The sequence below is a fragment of the Phyllostomus discolor genome, chromosome 7, assembly GCF_004126475.2.
Source record: "Phyllostomus discolor isolate MPI-MPIP mPhyDis1 chromosome 7, mPhyDis1.pri.v3, whole genome shotgun sequence".
Classification (NCBI taxonomy): Eukaryota; Metazoa; Chordata; class Mammalia; order Chiroptera; family Phyllostomidae; genus Phyllostomus; species Phyllostomus discolor.
In genome coordinates this window covers 138928154-138948841 of record NC_040909.2, presented here as the reverse complement: position 1 = coordinate 138948841, position 20688 = coordinate 138928154, and the positions used below count along the sequence as shown (strand labels likewise).

At 61.4% G+C, this 20688-nt stretch overlaps 3 protein-coding genes across 10 annotated transcripts; 2 read left to right on the top strand and 1 right to left on the bottom strand.

Annotated features, from left to right (window-relative positions):
* Nucleotides 1–1403: 1403 nt before the first annotated feature.
* On the bottom strand, nucleotides 1404–7596 carry SLC52A2 (solute carrier family 52 member 2). Of its 4 annotated transcripts, none has more exons than XM_028533756.2 (6): nucleotides 7038–7593; nucleotides 6683–6908; nucleotides 5702–6572; nucleotides 5484–5607; nucleotides 5160–5382; nucleotides 1404–1691 (listed from the first exon to the last, which is right to left on the bottom strand). In XM_028533756.2, the coding sequence occupies exons 2-5, from the start codon at nucleotides 6810–6812 to the stop codon at nucleotides 5170–5172; spliced, it is 1338 nt and encodes a 445-aa protein (XP_028389557.1). In that variant the 5' UTR covers nucleotides 6813–6908; nucleotides 7038–7593; the 3' UTR covers nucleotides 1404–1691; nucleotides 5160–5169. The 4 variants fall into 4 exon arrangements, with proteins under 4 accessions (XP_028389557.1, XP_035887526.1, XP_035887524.1 ...); XM_036031633.1 differs by lacking the exon at nucleotides 1404–1691 and having other exon boundaries at nucleotides 4944–5382; nucleotides 5702–6066; nucleotides 6457–6572; nucleotides 7038–7596; XM_036031631.1 differs by lacking the exon at nucleotides 1404–1691 and having other exon boundaries at nucleotides 4944–5382; nucleotides 7038–7592.
* A 59-nt stretch (nucleotides 7597–7655) lies between these two features.
* On the top strand, nucleotides 7656–10669 carry FBXL6 (F-box and leucine rich repeat protein 6). Of its 5 annotated transcripts, none has more exons than XM_036031621.1 (9): nucleotides 7656–8095; nucleotides 8355–8513; nucleotides 8669–8732; nucleotides 9028–9159; nucleotides 9234–9341; nucleotides 9426–9458; nucleotides 9608–9839; nucleotides 9928–10174; nucleotides 10448–10669. In XM_036031621.1, exons 1-9 carry the CDS (start codon nucleotides 7683–7685, stop codon nucleotides 10596–10598), a joined length of 1539 nt encoding a protein of 512 aa, XP_035887514.1. In that variant the 5' UTR covers nucleotides 7656–7682; the 3' UTR covers nucleotides 10599–10669. The 5 variants fall into 5 exon arrangements, with proteins under 5 accessions (XP_035887514.1, XP_035887512.1, XP_035887516.1 ...); XM_036031619.1 differs by having other exon boundaries at nucleotides 9590–9839; XM_028533741.2 differs by having other exon boundaries at nucleotides 7657–8095; nucleotides 9426–9539.
* A 237-nt stretch (nucleotides 10670–10906) lies between these two features.
* TMEM249 (transmembrane protein 249) lies at nucleotides 10907–12838 on the top strand. Its single transcript, XM_036031688.1, has 6 exons — nucleotides 10907–10915; nucleotides 11167–11509; nucleotides 11681–11775; nucleotides 11866–12061; nucleotides 12218–12303; nucleotides 12584–12838. The coding sequence occupies exons 1-6, from the start codon at nucleotides 10907–10909 to the stop codon at nucleotides 12770–12772; spliced, it is 918 nt and encodes a 305-aa protein (XP_035887581.1). The 3' UTR covers nucleotides 12773–12838.
* The last annotated feature ends 7850 nt before the right edge of the window (nucleotides 12839–20688 follow it).

Here is a 20688-nt window from a genome sequence, read left to right as displayed (position 1 = left end):
TCTCAGTTCCTGGGCCCAGTAGGAAATGACCATCCTGATCACTTGTAGAGCCCAGAATCCACAGAACGGCAGGGCTTTGTGAGCACTGATGCCGGTGGCCAGCCCAAGTCCCATCAGAGTGGCCCATCACACCCGCGTCACGAGCAGCCCCAGCAGTAGGCAGTGCACCAGCCAGTCCACCAGCCTGGGGTTCATCACCAATTTCTGGGTAGGCCTTGGTACAAGGAGTGACAGACTCCTAGGGAACCCACAGAAACGTTAACGTTCCCGGGAAAACTAAGGACACTTTCAGGAAAGGTCAGATTAGCAGGGTCAGGAGATGATTCAGTGAGCATCAGCTGTCATTTGAAAATCTTGCATTTCAGCCCTGGTTGGTGTGGCTCAGTGGATTGAGTGCCGGCCTGAAAATCAAAGGGTTGCTGGTTTGATTCCCAGTTGGGGCACATGGGTGGGATGCATGAGAGGCAACCACACATGGATGTTTCTCTGCCTCTTTCTTTCTTCCCCCCTCCCCTCTAAAGATAAAATATCTTTTTAAAAGGTTGCATTTCAGTTTAGAGTCTAGTAAATTGATATGATTTACAGATGGTTTTAAGTATTTTTTTACTTTTATTTTTTATTTTAATCATTGTTCAAATAGTTTTCTCCTTTTTACTCCCAATCCAGCTCCCCTCCCCACATATTTTTTTTACTTTTAGAGAGGAGAAGGGATGGGGAAATGGAAGCATCAATGTGTGGTTGCCTCTCATGCACCCCCTACTGGAGACCCAGCCGGCAACCCAGGCATGTGCCCTGACTGGGAATTGAACTGGTGACCTTTTGGTTCTCAGGGTGGTGCTGAATCCACTGAGCCACACCAGCCAGGGCTATTTTATTTATGTATTTTATCCTCACCCAAGGACTTTTTTATCCTTTAGAGAGAGAGGAAGGGGTGAAGAGAGAGTGAGAAACATTAGTTGCCTTTTCTTATGCGCCCCGACCAGAGGATTGAACCTGCAACCTGGGGGTGTGCCCTGACCGGGAATCAGACCAGCAACCTTTCGCTTTGCAGGACGACACTCGACTCCAATCAACTGAGCCACCTGGGCGCTGGCCAGGGCACTACCCAACATTTTTACATGTAAGAGAAAACAGTGAATGTGACACCTGATTTATAAATATGAGTAGATAGTTTTTATGTTCGTTAAAAATTATGGAAACTGCCCCCACTGATATAGCTCAGTGGATTGAGCGTGGGCTGCGAACCAAAGGGTCACCAGTTCAGTTCCCAGTCAGGGCACATGCCTGGATTGTGGGCTGGGTCTCCAGTAGAGGGCACATGAGAGGCAACCACACATTGATCTTTCTCCCTCCCTTCCCCTCTAAAAATAAACAAAAATCTTAAAAAAAAACCCGAGTCAAAATTAGTTTTAAAAAATTATGAAAACTTATTGAAAAACTGATGACATACAACATGAAATCATCCTAAGGCATCACACAGAAAATCTAAGACTACATGAAAGGTATCAGTAAGGCGATCGACTGAGTCAGGAGTGGAGGCCACCGAGACACCCCTGTTTGTACGGAGCTTCGTGGGGAGTCACGTGTGGACGGTTGAAAACTCAGACTGGAAGACACGGGATCCCAACTGGACAGGTCAGGTGGGCTGAGCTAACACCCAAAGGACACGATTTGGCGGGAAACCTGCACCCCTGTCGGCAGAGCAGGACTGGGCCAGCGGGAGGACAGCACAACAGAAGGACCACACGAGTTTAGCGGGGGTGGGGCACCAGCAAATCTCCAGGGACTTCCTGCAGGGCCTGTGACCTCCGAAACGTTGGCACTCACACCATTGTGCAGGTGCAGCCCTGACCTGGGGAAGGCTCAGCGCCTCTGCTGGCTGCCCCCCGCCCCCCGTGGTCACCACCTGTGAACAAGCCTGAGGAGTGCCGGCCCCTGAGCTGTCCGCAGGGGACACCCCCTCCCCAAGACCCCCTGGAAGAAACTGGAGCCCTCTGCGTGGCTGGGATCGTGCAGCCGCTCTGGAAAACTGCCGGGCAGGGTTTGAAACGGTCAGCACAGTGTCGCTGCGGGACTCAGCTCTTCCACTGGGAGGCAGAACGGAGACTTCCGACCACACAGACACAGACAGGTGCACGAACCCCCACCCTGTGGAGCTCCAGGAAGGGGAACCTCACTTGGGGTAGCTGGGAGGCCAGCAGGGGACACACTCGCTCAGCCAACAGACCTCACAGGGAGGCAGGACGGTTAGTGTCGACCCAGCCAGAAGAACTCTCCTCCATCAGGCCCCTGTTGGAAGACGTCCCGATCCACCCTCACCTCCTCGCAGGTGTCTGAGCCAAGGCTGCCGCGGGGGTGAGCAGCTGGCGGCCTTCCCAGGGACTGGCGTCTAGACTTGGCGCTCCTCCCTTGTCCGCCACGGCCTCCTGAGAAGGGGTGTCTGCGGCATGAATTTCCCCAGAGACCACCACGGGGTGGCCCCCCAGGGACCCCCTCAGCCGGCCTCCTCGGTGAGCTTGGTCTCCACTGCCCGTGCAAAGGGACTGGGGTTTTGAGGTCAGCCTGCAGCTTCTCATCGAATCACAGAGCTTCCCCCGGACGCCCCAAGAGACCACACGGGAGCCCCGCCCGGGGGATGCAGCTGAGGAAGGTCCTGCCTGCGGCCCACTTGGCCTGGCTGGGGTCAGGGGCCCTGGGGACTCTCCTTTGCAGGTGGAGCAGGTCAGGGACGCATCCTGCTAGGGAGCCGGAGGTGGGGGCCAGGAGAGGGACCCCAGGGACTGTGGCGGGGGAGTCACCAAGAGAAAGACAGACTGTCCTCCAGGCGTGGGAAGATGGAGCACAGCCCTGCATCCCACGTGCTTCAAGCTAGTGTCTGGGCTGGAAGAGGCCCAAGTGACCCCAGGGCAGTGGGCAGCAGGCTCCCGGGGGCCGGGGTGCGTGGTCAGAGCAGCAGATCCTGGAACCGTTGATGGTCAGGAGCAAGGACCCAGCGGCCCCCGCACTAGTGTTTCAGGGAGGCCGGGAGGCCCCTTAGAATTCCACGGGGCGGGGGGGGGGGCCCCTTGAAAGGACCATCGTCCCACGCCCCCAGGTCAGGTGGTGGGGCTCCGAGCAGATGCAAATGAGGGGACTAGACCGTTTTGTCACCCAGGGGCCACTACAGCTCCAAGCACATCAGGACCTACACCTGTGGGGGCTCTGGGCTGAGACGCGCTGACTGGGAGGGTGAAGGCCCCACCTCAGCCCCTCGCCCAGAGCCCAGCCCGGTGCTCCCTGCTCGGGCACAGCTCAGGCGGCCACACCTGGGAGTGGCGGCTGCCCAGACCTGCCCTCTGGGGACAACGTGCTGCCATAGGTCCTGCCTGGGCCACAGCCTCCCTCCAAGGTCACCTCCAAGTGCCCTGGCCCCAAGACTGAGAGGATCTTTTGGGCAGAGCTGGGAGCCCCAGGGCAGCTACCACCTGCCGCCCAGCTGGAGGCTCAAGCACCCCAACAGGCCCCGCAGGCAGGGCCCAGCTCTAGGGGCCTGGCATGGTGGGCCGTCCTGCCTCCCTGGCCTCCCGCCCCGGCTCCGGGCAGCCACCGGAGGGAAGGGTGTGCCGGGCGGCTCTCAGGCCTGGGAGGCACTGCAGACTTCAAAGGGCAGCGGCTTCCTCCAAACCCCCTTCCAGCCCCAGGGTGATGCATGTGGGGGGGAGGGGGGCAATGTGCTGATGAGGTGTGTGGGGAGGGCGCACCCAGGGCCTTGCCACCCACCCTGCCTTGTCCTCCTCCCTGTATCTTCACTCACTGCCCCCAAGTCCCCACCCCCAAATCAAGCAGCCAGGCCCAGTGGCCCCTGCTGCATCCCCAGGAGGCTAGGGCCCGGCTGGGCTCCTGGAACCCCGGACCAGAAGTTCTGGCGGCCAGGGTGTGCAGGCCTTGCCCTTGAGTCCATGGGGGACTCCCTCATGTTCTGTCGGTCCTGCCGAGGCGGGTGGGGTGGGGGTGGGGGTATAGAGGAATGACAGGAAGAGGCGCCCACACAGGCCGGGCCGAGTCAAGGACCAGAACAATCATGGGAAGGAGCTGGGGGCAGGGACAGCAGCGCTCGCTTCCCGATTCCTGTGGGGCCTCACCGGCCCCGCCCCACGGCGGCCCCCCCCTGCACACCCCTGCGGCTCCGCTCCAGTGCTCAGTCCAGGCGGGAGAGCCCCGCCCACCCCCCAGGATGCGCTGTGGCTGGCACAGAGAGGCAGCCCCCACAGCCGCCTGTCCCAGGGCAGCACGAGCTGCTCAGGAAGGGGCAGCTGATGTCTGAACAAAGGGTTTGGGACATGTGGGAGTTGGGTCGTGGAAAAAGCCAGAGGCTGGAGGCTCAGGGAAGGGGTCAATGCTCTTGAGAAGAAAGGTTCCAGCTAGTCTTGGGACCTTTCTTGGGACCTTGGGACAGTCCCTCTCACCGAGCTCCTCCCGGGCCTGGAGGCGGCAGCCAGGCCCAGGCAGGACCCCCAGAGAGCGGCAGGGGAGGAGGCCCACGCCCAGGTCACAAAGCGGGGACAGCCCCCCGCCTGATGACTGTGCCTGGCTGGCTGGGCCCAGCACACACCCAGAGGGGGCTGTGGAGCAGGGGCCCAGAGGGAGGGGGCCTTACCACTTAGCTGGAGATGCCAGATGGGCTGACACTGAGTGGACACCATGCTGCCTCCGACCGCCCAGGCCTGCGTGGGTCCTTGGCCCAGAAGTGGGCCTTCGCCCTCCCTCGGGGCAGTTCTCAGGGGGCAGGTGGGGGTGGGTCTGAGAGGCAATGGTCAGGGGCAGGCGGCAGGCAGGAGGCCTGGGCTCGGAGGGCATAACCCCAGGAACCGCCAGCACAGTGTGTGTGTGTGGGGGGCTCCTCCAGAACCACCAGACCCCCGCAGGGGCTCTGGGGACGTCCCCATCTGCACGAGAGGAGGGAGTCCTAGGGTAAACGTGCTTTACTACACAATGCCCACGCCGGGCCGGGGCCCAGCTCCAGGCCTGCCCTCGGCCCCAGTGGGGACCTCGCTCAGGCCGACGTGCCAGGGCCCTCTGTGGAGTGTGCAGGGCCTGCACAGGTGCCCCTGCATGGGGAGGGCCTCCCCGGGCAGCGGCCAGTGCACCTGAAGGCAGGTAGGGTGGAGTGACGTCCCCACCTGCCCGGGTTTAGGGCCCACAGAGATCCACACAGTCCTTCCCGCTGCGGAACACGTGGGAGACGCTGGTGGGAGGGAACATGGCGACCGCTCCGAGCAGGGAGCCGGCCTGGATGGCCACGCCCGCGGCCAGCAGTGCCCGCTGGCCGCCCCCATGCAGCAGGGAGCTGGCGGCCACCTTCACGTATGAGAACAGTCCCGTGAACAGCACCCATGACAGCACCTGGGGGGCAGACGCAGCAGCAGGCTGAGCGTGTGGTGCCCCCAGCTCCGTGGCCAACCCCCCTCCCCACCTGCTTGCCTCAGGGTCCCCAGCGTACTCACCACGAGCACCAGCCCTGCAGGGGTGCCCACGAGGGGCGGGCAGGGGCTCAGGACTGCCAGCGCCATCAGGTAGGCCCCAAAGAGCATGCCCAACAGAGAGAGACCGCCCAGCCCTACTAAGGACCTGCCGGGGAAAAGCAGAAAGTCAGGGCCGGCTGTCCCGGGACCGGGTCCCCGTCCCTGAGTCCCAGCCCGAGTGGCTTCAGGCCCCTGTGCACCTGCACAGCACGCCCATAGCCAGGAAGCAGGCGAGGGGGTTGGCGGCACTGCCCAGAACTGCGGCCAGGTGGTAGGCCAGGTGTCCGTAGGGCAGGCAGGAGAAGCTCTGCACAGCAGGCAACACGCCATTGGTCAGCGCGTTGGTGACGGCCAGCAGGCCCAGCAGGCAGACACTGCGGGCCGAGAGCAGCCGATGGGCCTCCGGGTCTGGGCCAGGGGTGCTGGCCGCCACCTGGAAAGGTGGCTCCTGCAGTGGCAAGGCCTCCTCCTCGTCCTCCACTCCTGGGGCTCCTCCCACCTGCAGGCCGGGCCCCGGGCCCCCTGTGGGTGTGGACGGTGGTAACGGCAACAGCAGCAGGAGACCCTGGAAGGCGGCGGCCGACGTGACCAGGAGGGCAGCCAGTATCCAGAAGAAGGTGCTGGCGGGAAAACGCTCTGGGAAGTAGTGGGGAGGCCCAGGAGTGCCGTTGACGGGGGCCGGCGGGCACTCGAGGCGGCCCACACCCTGCACCAGGGCCAGCACGCAGGGCAGCAGGGCGCTCAGGCCCTGACCCAGAAAGAAGGACCGCAGGAAAGGGGGCGGCAGGTGGCTCAGGAAGGGCAGGAAAGTGACGTTCGAGGCACAGCAGGCCAGTGCCAGCAGAAAGGTCAGTGTCAGGAAGGCCACCGAGTGGTCTTGCCCCGCCACCGGTGCCACCTGCTGCCACAGAGGCGCTAGCAGCGCGGTGCCCACCACACTCAACACCTGCACCACCTGGATGGGGGCCTGCTCGCCCTTGCCTGGGGCCAGCCGTCTCCACAGGGTCACCGCCAGCAGGCCCAGGTTCCCCAGCGCCACGAGCACAGAGAGGTAGGAGGGCAGGCTCCAACCTGCAGGGAAGGGAGAGGCCACCTCAGAGACTAAGGGACAAGGCGGCAGCAGCCCGCGCCCTCCAGGGCGGAGCTGGCCGGCCCTCACTTGCTGGTGCGCTCTCACTCACCCTCAGGGAGGTCTTTTACCACCACCGGCAGCTCCACCCAGACCCCGTTGACGGCAGCCCAGGAGCCCATGCCGAAGAGGGCTACCAACAGGTGGGTCAACACCAGACGGCCCAGCGGAGGTGCGGCCATTCAGCCGAGGCTGGAGCCCCCGGGACAGGGCTGGGCCCCCACCTCGGTCCAGAGAAGGCGCTTCCACTCTTCTGGAAACTGAGGAGCGTTTCTAGCCTGAAGGACACAGACGCGCAGGCGGAAGAAAGCACAAGGAAGAGACGCAGGACTCAGGAGAAGGCCAGACAGCCAAGACCCGGGAAGGACGGGGGTGGGCAGGAGGGGCCAAAATACACGACGTGGTACCTGTCTCCGCTGCCAGGGCCGCGGCACCGCAAGGTGGAGAAGCGGACAGCTGGGTCCAAACTTCCTGGCGGCCCCCCAGGAAGGATGGTAACGAGGGAGCTGGCTTCGGGTCTGAATGGTCGAGACTGCCGCCAGGCTCACCCCAAAACAGACACGGGGACAGGACTCCGTGGCAGGGGTACCCCTCAGGCGGGCGCCACGCGTGCCTCAGCGTCTTCCGCGCCCACCTGGGAGTCTGGAGGAGCTTTGGCGACACCCAGGAGGCGGGAGACCGGTGGGGCTTTGAAGGGATGTAGCCGAAGCGAGAACGCCCTCGCTGCGTCGGGTGGGCGGCGGAGAGCAGCCCGGGGCGACGGAGTCCCCGCGCCCCCGGTGCAGCGCCCGGGTGCTCCCCGGGTCGGAGGCAGGCCGGCAGGCCAGGCGGCGAGGGCGCCGCCTCCGGCCCAGGGCCGTGGCTCCAGCCCAGAGCCGGTGAGTGCGGGGTGTGTGGACGGGACAGAGACAGAGCTCGCACTCGGGGGCCGGCACGCTTAGAACCCACCGCCGGAAGTCCCGTGCCCGGAAGCGGGCGCCGAGTCTGCGGGGAGGGGCCGGCCCCGCCCTCCGGCCCCGCCCCTTCCGCTCCCCTGGGTCTGGCTCCTGGCGATGGCGCCCGGTGCGGCGCGGCGGGCCCGGCGCCGAGTCCGGGGCGCGCCGCCGGCTGGGGTGCGGGCCCGTTCGGCCGAGGACTGGTGGTGGGACCGGCTGGCGCCGAGCGGCTCCGGGTACCACCTGCTGCAGTCGGACAGCATGCTGCTGGTGCTGCCCGGCTCGGGGCCCGCCCGCGCCCGCGCGCACAGGCGCGCCGCCCGCCGCGCTCAGCGGCTGCGGTTGCCTGGGTCCCGCGCCACGGCGGCCAAGGCCAAGCCGAAATCCGCACCCGCACCTGCTCCGGCTCCTACACCCGCGCCTCAGCAAGGGCCCGACCCGGGCTGGGGCGACCGCATCCCTTTGGAAATCCTGCTGCAGATTTTCGGGTTGCTGGTGGCGGCCGATGGGCCTGTGCCCTTCCTCGGCAGGTACCCCGGACCCATCGAGCGCCGCGGCCCGGCTCTGGCTGACCTGTTGCTACCCCTGTAGCGGGTGGCGGGGGCGGGGACGTCTGAGCGTGAGCGCGTACGCACGCATACCAGAGAGCACAGTCTCTTCGGGAGTCCATTTGGAGCCCCAGGCGCCCGACTTTGAGCTGAAACGCCCTCAGCTTTGTAGGAGCTGCGGCGTCCGGGGGGTGGCATCGACCACAAAAGGCCCTGCCCTTCAGCAGAGCTTTTCTTCCAGGGCTGCACGCGTGTGCCGCCGCTGGCACGAGGCCGCCTCCCAGCCTGCTCTCTGGCACACCGTCACCCTGTCGCCACCACTGGCCGGCCGCCCTACAAAAGCGGGGGCCAAGGCTGAGAAGAAGCTCCTTGCTTCCCTGGAGTGGTTTATGCCCAATCGGTGAGGCGTCTGTCCCTCTTTTCTTTATCCCCTTACTGCACCTGTGTTGTGTGGAAAGTCCCAGGCCCCTTCCTGCACCAAGGTGACGGGTGGGGAGGACCCAGAAGAAGACAGCATGGGGACACTGTGCGGAATTGCTTCTGCCGTTCCTGCAGGTTCTCGCAGCTCCAGAGGCTGACGCTCATCCACTGGAAGTCCCAGGTGCATGCTGTGTTGAAGGTGAGTACTCACGGCTTCCCTGCACATCAGCTGTCACACTCCGGGCTTGCTTGTTATTCCTAGGGACTGGGTCAGGCACCGCAGGGCCCACCGCTGTTCCATGGGGATACCTGCCTGGTTCTCCTTTCTTGTCTCCTCCACCAGGGAGATGCTGGAAGTAGGAGCCCCAGGTGGGCTTGGCATGGACAGAAAGGAAGTCAGAGCTGAGGCAATAGAGTGGCACCAGCCCCTGGTTTCTTTCCTTGTCACCATAGCCTGCCCTCCCCCAGTTCCACTGGACCTTTGTCTCCGACAGCTTGTAAGCGAGTCCTGTCCTCGGCTCACCTTCCTCAAGCTTTCCGACTGCCACGGTGTGACCCCTGACACTTTGACTGGGCTAGCCAGAGCCTGCCCTCAGCTCCACAGCCTGGACATACAGCATTCCACGGTGAGCCCTGCGTTCCCAGGGGCCCCGAGGAAGCCCAAGCCAAGGTGACAGGTAACCCTGTGCTGGGTCCCCAGGTGGAGTCCACGGCCGTGGTGAGCTTCTTGGAGGAGGTGGGGCCCCGTATGCGCAAGCTGTGGCTGACCTGCAGCTCCCAGACAACAGCCATCCTGGGTGCACTGCTGGTAGGTTGGTGACAGGCAGGAGCAGAGCGGGTGCACAACCAGGGACTGCCAGGCCACCGACCCGCTTCACCCCCACCTCCGCAGAGCAGCTGCTGCCCCCAGCTCCAGCTCCTTGAGGTGAGCACGGGCATCAACCGAAACAACACTCCCCTCCAGCTGCCCGTGGAGGCCTTGCAGAGAGCCTGCCCCCGGCTGCAGGTACCTGACACCCCACCTCTGCCCCCTGTCACCCCTCTCCCCACCTGCAGCCTGGGCCTTGCTCCCAGGTGCTGCGGCTGCTGAATCTGGGGTGGCTGCCCAAACCTCCTGGGCGAGCGGCGACGCCCGGCCCAGGCTTCCCCAGCCTTGAGGAGCTCTGCCTCGCCGGCCCCACCTGCAGCTTTGTGAGTGACGAGGCCTTGGGACGCCTGCTGCACAGCTCCCCTAACCTGCGCCTCCTGGATCTCCGTGGCTGTGCCCGAATCACACCTGCTGGCCTGCGTGACCTGCCGTGTCGGGGTCAGCTCTCCCTGGGTGGTGGCAGGGCAGGGGTGGCTCGGGGACCCTTGCCCGCCCCACAGCTCATCCCCACCCCTCTCATCTCCAGAGCTGGAGCAGCTTTATCTGGGCCTGTACGGCATGTCTGACCGGCTGACTCTAGCCAAGGAGGGCAGCCCCCTGTTGACCGAGAAGTGGGCCCACACTCTGCGGGAACTGGACTTAAGTGGCCAGGGCTTCAGCGAGAAGGACTTGGAGCAGGCCCTGGCTGCCTTCTCAGGCACCCCTGGGGGCTCACAGCCAGCTCTGTGCTCCCTCAACCTCAGGGGCACTCGGGTCACACCGGGCACGGTCAGGTCAGCACCCCCTCCCCTGGCCCCTTGGAGCCAGTACGACGCACTCCCCATCCTGCCTGGCTTGCCAGCTCCAGGGGTCCAAAGGGGAGCGCACACTGGCCAGGCCTCTGCTTGGGGTCAGCCAGGGGGACTGGAGCTGGACCTTGGTGGCTAGGGTGGCAGAACCAGCTGTGGCACACGGGCAGAGGGGGCTCCCCAGCCTGGCCCGGTCCTGCCGGGGCCTGGGTCTCCTGGGGGCCGGTGGCTCACCCCACGGTCTCCCCTGCCCCACAGCTCTGTGATCAGCAGCTGCCCAGGCTTGCGGTTCCTCAACCTGGAGTCCTGCCGCTGCCTCCCACGGGGTCTGAAGCGCGCCTACCGGGGCCCCGAGCACGTCCAGCGGTGCCTGGAGCAGCTGCTCACCAGCCCTGCCTCCCCCAGCTAGGCAGCCTGGCCCTGCACCCTTCCAGTTTTGCATATGGGAACATTTTGTTACAATAAACGTTTCTAAGAACTCTGTGTGGTCCTTGGGGTTGGGGTGAGGGGACAGGGCTCATACCTGAGGGAGCCCCTCGCAGCTAGAGCTGCCTGGAGCCTGCACTGTTTTTGGGGGGTCACCCTAGGGCTCACTGCTGGGCTGGAATCCTGAGCTGCGTGTGCGGGGGTCCGCCCTGGGGGACGCCTCAGTGGGCTGTGTGTGGTTGTGTGTGAGGCTCTGGCCTGGGCAGATGTGGGGGGGGGGCCTGCTCAGCCATGGGTTTTGTGAGGTACACCTGCGTACAGATTTCTGTACACCTTAGGGCTGAGGTGTCCCACCACCCCATCCTTCAGTTAAGGATTTGAACCAGGCTTTACCGGGGGGGGGGGGGGGGGGGGGGGGGGGGGCTTCCGTGGGTGGGGCAGGACCAGCAGGGAAGTGAATGCCCACCATAGTGACCTGGCCAGGAGACCCTACTAAGAAGGGGTAATCAACAGTATGGACCCTTCTAGAACCCACCACCTCAAGCTTCTAGAACGCGAGCCGCAGCCCAGTCTGGGCCGCCGCCACCTGGTGTCGCTCTGCTCCCCTGCTTGTCGCCTGCGAGCTCCCGCTCCTTCCTAGACCGCAGCCCTGGAAACTTTCTTCCAGGTACGAGCACAACTGTGGGCAGTGGGTGGCGCCGATTCGCCGCCTAGCTGACCGCCTGTCCCTGACCCAGGCCCGGGCCTCCAACCCCTGGGTCAGCGGCCTTTCCAGGTCTTCCTTCGGAAAGCGCTTCCAGCTCTGGAACCTAGGACTCTTTTGCAACGAGCGCCACCTGGCTAAGCGCCTCAAGAGCAACAGCTTCTACCCTTTCACGGAGCAGCAGCCCAACGGTGCGCGCGTCTGGGCGGGGCCACGATGCAGGGGTGGGGCCTGGGACTGAGTGGGGGGCGGCTGGGGTGGGGCCAGCAGATGCTTGGTGTCCGGGGCGGAGCCCTGCTGCAGCCACTCCTGCGAAGAGCAGGGGCTGACTGTCCTCACGCGCCCCGGCCGCGCCACCGCAGTCTTCGTGCTGGAGTACTACCTGGACACTCTGTGGAAGGGGATGCTGCTCTTTCTCGTCGGCCTCTTCCTGCTCAGCTTCGGCTTGGTGAACCAGGTCTGAGCTCCTGGGCCCGCCTCCCCTCACACCCCCCCACCTTCCCCGGGGGCCAGAACAGAGCTGAGATGTGCCCCGCGGCGCCCACAGGTGCAGAAGCAGCAGACCTGGGTTTTCCCCGCGTACGGGGTGGCCGTGGGCCTGTGGATCGCGATCTCATCTCTGCCGCGCCGTCGCCTGGTGCTGAACCAGGAGCTCGGCATGTACAACTTCTCCATCCAGGGCCACACCGTGTTTCAGGGCCCCTTGCACCTGCTCTACGTGCGCCTGGCGCTCAGCTCTGACGGTGACGCACGCTGGGGCGGGCTTGGGGAGTGCGTGCGAGGGAAGGGGGCAGGCAAGCCAGAGCCGCGCAGTCCCCTGGAGCCCGCCGACCCCACCCCTCCCCCGAGTTTCCGCCTCCTCCCACGCCCCCTAGGCTGAGCTACCTGCCCTCCGCTAGCTTACGGAAGGTGCTTCTTCCAACTGGTTCTGTGCGGCCACAAGCTGGAGCCGCTGGTGCTGGTGCAGCTGTCCGATCGCTACGAGGTGGGTCCGGCCCCAGCCAGCCCTGGGCTCAGACAGACCCTCCCTCCTTCCTTGGCTCAACGTGACCTGGACCACTGTTTAGGTCTTAGGATGAGGCCATTCTGCAGGCGGTCCTGGCCTGGCCTTTGCGCTGGAGCCAGTGGCCGAGTGGGCGCTGCTGGGGCTGACCCGCAAGCCCGGCGGTGCGGTCTGGCGAAGGAAGGGGACCCCTTGGGAGGGGACGGGCGGCGGTGGGGCCTCTCCTGTCCCAGCGAGAACTGACGGCCACACGTGCCCCCAGCAAATGGAATTCCTGGGCCGCCACATCGCCCGGAAGCTCAACATTAACTACTTCGACTGCCTGACTACGTCCTACCGGCACGTGGTCCGCCACTGGCCAATGGGGACCACCATCAGCCCCGTCGTCTGGCAGCGCAAGACCAAAGCCTGCGACAAAAGCTGCCAGTCGGACCTGAGCCTGGACGTGTGACACTGCAGCCTGGCCTGCCCTGCCCTGCACCCCTTCCCTCATTGTGGGGTGGCCTGCCCCCTCCCCCTCCAGCCTCTCTCGCAGCCCCGCCCCGCCCCGCCCCACCCCTGGCCTCCTCTCAGTAAAGCTGCCGCTCAGTCCCGGTGGTCTCTTCTCCAGGCGCGGGGAAGGCTCCCCACCAGGGCCTCCTGCTAGCACCCCCTTCCCAGGGCCTGCAGGCTGCTGTCAGGGAGTCCGGGCTGAGAGGTGGGGGTATGTATGGGTGGGACTCAAGGCTGAGGACCACCAGGACTCCCGGCCAGGCGGGGGGGGGGGGGGGACCGTTATCAGAGAGGGGTGGGGTGTGGGCTGCTCTGCCCCCTTGGACAGCAGCACTGAGCCAGTCCTGCCCGGCCTCCAACGCTGACCAGTGAGCAGAATCCGAGTCCAAATCTGACGCGTCCTGCCTGGGTCAGGGGCCTGTCCCTGGTGCACTCGGCAGTGGGGCCGGGCACAGCCACAGGTCCAAGCCCTGTGTCTGGAGGTGCGTCCCAGACTAGACAGCCCAGAAATCCCTGAGGCAGAGCCCTGGGCCAGGGCTCACCGCCAGCTGGGGGGAGGCCCTTGTGTCTGCTGGAACCCCAGTGCCTGTCCCCTTATCCAGTGGGTGTTCCTGCCCCCTGGGTGCTAGGAGCTGCTGGGGCAGCAGAGAAGGCAGTGAGCCACGGGGACCCAGGGGGTACGCCTGGCACCGTCCGCCTGGTTTTCCTGGTCACACTCTCCCTCGTGGCCCCGCCGGTGAATTAGGTCTTGGCGCACCGTGTCAGCTGAGCACCCCTGGAGCCAGGACCAGCTGTGTGATTTGCAGGGCCCCAGGCAGAGTGAGAATGCGGAGCCCCTTGTTAGAAAGTTGTGAAGAGTTTCCATGAGGTGACACTAGAGCATTAAGCCACAGGCCCTTCTGAGCGTAGGGCTTTGTGCAGCTGCTGAGGTCGCCTGCCCCTACAGCTGGCCCTGCCCAGAGCCGTGGCTCAGGGTGGACTTCCCGTCCCGAGGCTTTCCCCCACCAGCACCCCCACCTGGGCAGGGTCCAGGGGCTGCTGGAACTGCCTTAGGCCGTCCCGGGCACAAGTGCAGGATGCTTGCCCCTCAGAAGATAGGGTCTGAGTCGTCCCAAGAGTGGCAGTGCCCAGCTTTCACCAAGGGGACGGGCTCAGGAGGGTGGGCAGAGCCTGGCACTGGAAGTGCGGGGACCGTGTGGTGGGGGAGGTGAGGAGCGTGGGGTGTGGGCCATGCAGCCAGGCTGGCTGGGTGATGCCCTGCGGCCAGACCCCCAGTGCCCAGGCTGCCTGGCAGCTTTGGACAGGGGCAAGAAGGGCACGCCAGCTCATCTGACTCTGGGAGGCTGCTCAGAGGGGTCTGCAAGGCTTCAGGCTGGGGACTTGGTCTCATCCACAAATCCCCTGCCCTCCCGAACCCCCCTGCCATCTGAGGGGATGGGGTTTGCAGCGCTCAGACTGAAGACCCTCTCTGCTGCTGGGTGGTGGGGTCCCTGTGCTAAGGGGCAAGGCCGGGTCTCCCGGACTATGCCACATCGAATCATACAAGGAGCTGGGGGTCGCGTGGAGCCCTGGGCAGAGGGTGTGATGCAGGACTGAGCTGGATGGGCCGAAGACGCTGCAGGGAGATGGATGGCCTGGTCTGAAAGGGGAGGACGGGGAGGCAGGAGGCTGCAGCTCTTTGGCGCCGGGAACCGGGGGAGAGCTGTGAGCAGAGAGGCACGAGGGTCCTGGAGGGAGGGGAGTGGGCCGGGAGGTTGTGGGGGAGGGGCTGGGAGGGAAGTGCAGCTGGGACTCTGAAGGGGCAGAGGGGCACAGAGAAGACCCCGGGCAGGTCCGGGCCGAGGTCTGAGGCCGCAGCAGGCCGGGTCTGCGGGCAGGCAGGGTGCAGGCGAAAAGGGGAGGGACTCAGGGTGAGTCCAGGGTTTCTGGCCTGGGCATGGGGGCTGGGGTCGGGAGAGGCGAGACCGAGGAATCGGGAGGTCTGAGTTGGAGGAGGTTCAGCACACCCGTTGAAAATCGCTGGGATAGGGTATGGGAAAGGAAGAACAGTACTTTTACAGAAGAGACTCCCAGCAGACGCCACCTTCCCCAAGCGACCGAGGTCGGCGTCAGCAGTGGGGAGTCCCGTGGACGGACTCTCTGCTGGGATGCGGTGACCACCTCACCTCTGAGGCCTCCCCTCCACACCCAGACCCTCGGCCGGCTGGTCACCCGCACATCAGACAGACCCCAGCTGAGACGCGTTCTCCAAAACGGACCAGTGCTCCTCCCAACGGCCAAGGCCATGAAAACGAAGGGAGACAGACAAACTGCCGCCGGCGGGCCGACTGGTGCCTGGACTGCTCGCTGACGTCCGTCCATCATCCCTCCTGGCCCCTGTGCCGCCCGGCGTGCATCTTGCTCCTGCATTTGTTATGAACCACACATACGGCGTTACTGTTTGTTTTTTCTCTGCTGGTTACTAAGCCCATTCACAGAAAAGCCAGTGGAAGACAATGGAAAGAAGGGAGCATTTGGGAGATTCTGAATGCAGAGGTTTAAGGGTTCCTCATTGAATGAAGAAAATGTTCTTCATGGGAAAATAAGGGGTTTGAGGAAGATGAGAAGGGGGCAGCCCACGCCTGACTTTGTTATTGTTTATTTAATCAGTTGAGTATCTTTTTTTAAAAGATTTTTATTTATTTATTTTTAGAGAGGGAAGGGAGGGAGGGAGAGAGAGAGAGAAACATCAATGTGCGGTTGCTGGGGGCTGTGGCCTGCAACCCAGGCATGTACCCTGACTGGGAATTGAACCTGGGACACTTTGGTTCCCAGCCCATGCTCAATCCACTGAGCTATGCCAGCCAGGGCTCTTTTGTTTATTTTTAAAGATTTTATTTATTTTGACTTCCAGCCAAGATGGAGGCATAGGTGGTCGCACTGTGCCTCCTCGCGCAACCAAAACTAAGGACAACAAGAATTTACAAACAAAACCCAACCAGAACAGAGAGAAATGAACCGAATGTTAGTCTGACTACCATACATCCAGACCAGTAAGGAGGGGCGGAGTCCGAGGCCTATGGAGAGGGGTCGAGGGGTCCTGGCAGGAAAAAGCGGTGGCTGGCAGACGCGGGCGCGCAGGGCGCAGGCAGCAGATGGGGGACCCCAGAAGCACAGGGGCAGCTGACGGACCGGTGGCAGACCCCGGGCACGGGAGGCAACGAGCAGACCCGGTGAGGAGCGCAAGGCAGCTGGCTGTCCACAGCCACACATTCGCGTGCAGATAAACCAGGCGAAAACGGGCAGCGACACAGACTGCGCAACCCAGGGACCCAGTGCCGGGAAACAAGGCCTGAAGGCACAGACTGAAAACACCTGTGGGGGTTGAGGCCAGGAGACTCTCCCAGCCTCACAGGAGAGCTCCTTTGGGAGACCCACAGAGTCCTAGAAAGTACACAAGCCCACCCGCCCGGGACCCGGCACCAGAGGGGCCCAATTTGCTTGTGGGAAGCGGCAGAGGGGACTGAAGTCCTAGAGAGAGCGGAGCGGGCGCCATTGTTCCCTCTCGGACCCTGTCCCCCCATACAACGTCACAACCCAGCGACTGGCGTGCCCCGCCCTGGTGAACACCTAAGGCTCTGCCCCTCATGCGTAATGGGCGTGACCAGACCAAAAAGGAAAAAAATAAATAAATAAAATAAAAAAGATGGCTCAAACAGAATTAAAAGCTCCAGAGTCAGTTTTTTTTTAAATGGCCGAGAGATAGTCAACCTAACAGATGCACAGTTCAAAGCACTGGTGATCAGGATGCTCACAGAATTGGTTGACTTTGGTCATAAATTAGATGAACAAATGCAGGCTACGATAACAGAAATGAAGGAAAATGTCCAGGGAACCAATAGTGATGGAAAGAAAACTGGGTTTCAAATCAATGGAAGGGACTAGAAGGAAGAAAGGAACAACCAAACAGAAAAGAATGAAGAAACAAGAATTCAAAAAAAAAAATTAGGAGAGGCCTAGGGACCTCCAGGACATCTTTAAACGTTCCAACATCCAAATTATAGGGGTACCAGAAGGGGAAGAGGAAGAGCAACAAGTGGAAAAGTTATTTGAACAAATCATAAAGGAAAACTTCCCCAATCTGGCAAAGGAAATAGACTTCCAGGAAGTCCAGGAAGCTCAGGGAGTCCCAAAAAAGTTGGACCCAAGAAGAAACACACCAAGGCACATCATAATTACATTAGCCAAAGTAAAAATGAAGGAGAGAATCCTAGAAGCAGCAAGAGGTAAGGGGACAGTTACCTACAAAGGAGTTCCCATGAGACCATCAGCTGGTTTCTCAAAAGAAACCTTGCAGGCAAGAATGAACTAGAAAGAAGTATTCCAAGTCATGAAAGGCAAGGACCTACATCCAAGATTGCTCCATCCAGCAAAGCTCTCATTTAGAATGGAAGGGGAAATAAAGTGCTTCTCGGATAAGGTCAAGTTAAAGGAGTTCATTATCACCGAGCCCTTATTTTATGAAATGTTAAAGGGACTTATCTAAGAAAAAGAAGGTAAAAAATATGAACAGTAAAAAAAGACATCAAATTCACAGTTAGTAACAAGCACACCTAAAACAAAAGCAAACTAAGGAAACAAATAGAACAGGAGCAGAACCACAGAAATGGAGATCACATGGAGGGTTAGCAACAGGGGAGTGGGAGGAGGAGAGAGGGGGGAAAAGGTACAGAGAATAAGTAGCATGGACAATAGGTAGAAAATAGACAGGGGGAGGGCAGGAATAGTATGGGAAATGTAGCAGCTAAAGAACTTATGACACATGGGCATGAACTAAAGGGGGGGAATGTGGGTGGGAGGGGGTGGGCAGAGGGAGGGGAGTGAAGGGGGAAAATGGGACAACTGTAATAGCATAATCAATAAAATATATTTTAAGATATTTTATTTATTTTTAGAAGGGAAGACAGGGAGAGAAACACTGATCAGTTGACTCTGTCAGGCCCCCAGCTGGGGACCTGGCCCACAACCCAGGCACGTGCCCTGCCCAGGAACCGGCCTGGGGCGCCTTTGGTTCACAGGCCAGCGCTCAATCCACTGAGTCACACCAGCCAGGGCAATTGAATATCTTTTCAATAACAAGAAACAAAGTCTTTACATGTACCCACCATCTTGTAATTTCCACACCGTTCACTTCTGAGGACGTAGATTTTCATCGGGAGACCCTTCCTTTAGGATCTCCTGTGGGGTAGGCCCCCGGGGGGCGAGCTCTCGCAGCTTCTGTGTGTCTGAAAACTCCGTGCCACTTGTGTTTCTGAAAAATATTCCCCCTGGTATCGGGTTCTAGGTAAGCGGCTCTTCATCTACTTGATTTGAGAGAGAGAGAGATGTCGTTTCTGCTGATTCATCCACTCCTTGCTTGATTCTTGCACTCCGTCTTCCTGACCGGGGGCCACACCCGAAGCCTTGGCGTATCAGGGTGACACTCCCAACCACCGAGCTGCCCGGCCAGGGCCTCTGTCTGCTGCTCGTAATGTTTCCCTTTGTCGTCGGATTAGGATGTGGCCTGGTGTGATTTTCCTCCCATAGCGTGTGCTTGGGCGTTGTTGACCTTCTTGGATCCACAAGGTTATCATTCCCATTAAATCTGAAAACATTTTGGCCACCATTTCTACCAGTATTTTCTCCAGTCCCTCTGCCCTCCCTGGACTCCTCTGCGTGTGTCTCGGGCCCCTCGAGCCTGTGCCTCAGCTCCCTGAGACTCTGTCCTTTCCTTCCCCCGCTGGGTTTTACTTTGGGTCACTTTTGTTGTAGGTCTTCAGTTCCACTCATCTGCAGACTCTAATGTGTCCGTTCCTTCTTGTGTGTTTTTATTCATCTCAGCCATTGCAATGTCCGTTTCTAGAAATTCTGCTTGGGTCTTTCTGATACCTTCCCTGTCTCCCCTTAACATCTTCAGTCCCGCCCTGGCTGGGTGGCTCAGCGGGTTGGAGCACTGTCCCTGCACCAGAAGGTTGCGTGTTGGACTCGCAGGCAGGGCGCATGCCTAGGGCGTGGGCTCAGTCCCTGGTCGGGGAGCTTATGAGAGGCAACCTATCAACGTTTCTGTCTCATATTGATGTCTCTCTCTCTCTCTCTGTCTCCCTCCCTCTCCCTCTCCCCCTTCTTCTCTCTCTAAAATCAATAAATATATCCTAAGGTGAGGTTTTTTTTTAAAAAAGGACATGTTTAGTCTTTCCTCCAGCCCCCAGGACTGGGATGGAGCCCCAACCATGGCGACGCCCTTGTCTACAACCCCCATCCCCTGTGCCGGTTCTGGCTCAGCGCTGACTGTGGATTCTGCTCCTCGTTTTGAGCAGTGGTTTCCTGGCTCTGTGACCACCTGGCAGTTTCAGCGCTGGCAGCCAGATGTGAATGGTACGTTGTCGGGCTCCAGATGGTGCGTCCTCCTACGAACGACCCTGACATTGGCTCTGCAATGCAGCCTGATCAGAAATCGTGTGCGCCCAGCCCCGGCTGGTGGGGCTCAGTGGTTGAGTGCTGGCCTGCGAATCAGAGAGTCACCGGTTCAGTTCCCAGTCTGGGGCACAGGCTTGGGTTGCAGGCCAGGTCCTCAGTGGGGGCATTCGAGAGGCAACCACACAATGATGTCTCTCTCCCTCTCTTCCTCTCTCCCTTCCCCTCTCCAAAATAAATAAATAAATAAAATCACACACACACGTATATACATTTTTAAAGCTCTGGCTGGTGTGGTTTGGTAGATTGAGCACTAGCCTGTGAACCAAATGGTCACCGGTTTGATTCCTGGTCAGGGCAACCACACGTTGATGTTTCTCTCCCTCTCTTTCTCCTTCCCTTCCCCTCTCTCTAAAAATGAATAAAATATTTTTAAAAAGAAAGAAATCGTGTGACCCCTTCAGGCCTTGCTGCTAATCTTGGTTAGGGGCCTCACAGTGGGGTTTTGTGTAGGGTTAGTTTTGCCCTTGGTGGAGGAAACCCTTCTGAGTGTCCAACCCGAGGCCTGTGGATGGCAAGTTCCCCGCTCTACATGAGCTCCAGGGGCTGCTCCTTCGCATCCTTTCAGGTGGCTCTTTCCCCAGACTCCAGAACGTTCCTCAAACACCCGCACCTCTGTGGCCTAGGGCTCCCGGCCGCACACGCCACAGTTGACTTCTCCCCACACTCTGGGTTCTCAGCAGCCTTCCGCTGCCTCTCCTCCTGCTTTCCCCACCACGGCTGTCACCCACCTGGGCCACCTTTCACTCTGAGTAGCTTCTCGTCCTGGGCTTGCCTGTGGGCCCCAGGAGCACAGCGGCCAGCATCTGCTGCCCTCACCTTGCCCGGCAGAGCATGGCCTGGAGTTCGGTGCAGGTCTCCGCGGTGTAGGCAGAAATGGCTCCAGACGTGCCCACATCTCCACGTTCTTGTCGACAGCACCCACCCCCACCCCGGCCTGTCCCCGACAAAGCCCAGAGACAGGCCCTGCTGTGGCCTGGAGGGCACGGCCCCATCACTGAGAGGGAGGGAGGCCTGAAAGGTGCAGCAACCCTTCAGCCCTGGGCTGCAGGTGGGGAGGCACTGCAGGGCCCCGGGTGCCGTTTCACAGTGGGAAGGGGCTGAGCCCGCAGCAGCAGGCCGGGGGCCACAGCTCTGCACCCAGGACACCAGTGTGCTTCCGGGAAGGAAAGACACCCCGCCCCCCATCTGCGAAAGAGGAGAAGCCTGGGGCCGCTGAGGTGCCAGGGAGCCAAGGTCCGGTCCTGGCAGCCAGGCAGGGAGATGTCCAGGAGTGGGCCCTCTAGGCTGGCCTGGGCTGGGGCTGCCTAGGACAGAGGGAGGGGGTGGAAGGTGACAACAGGGCCCTTGGTGGGCACGTGCAGGCCTCCTGGCTCTGCTGGG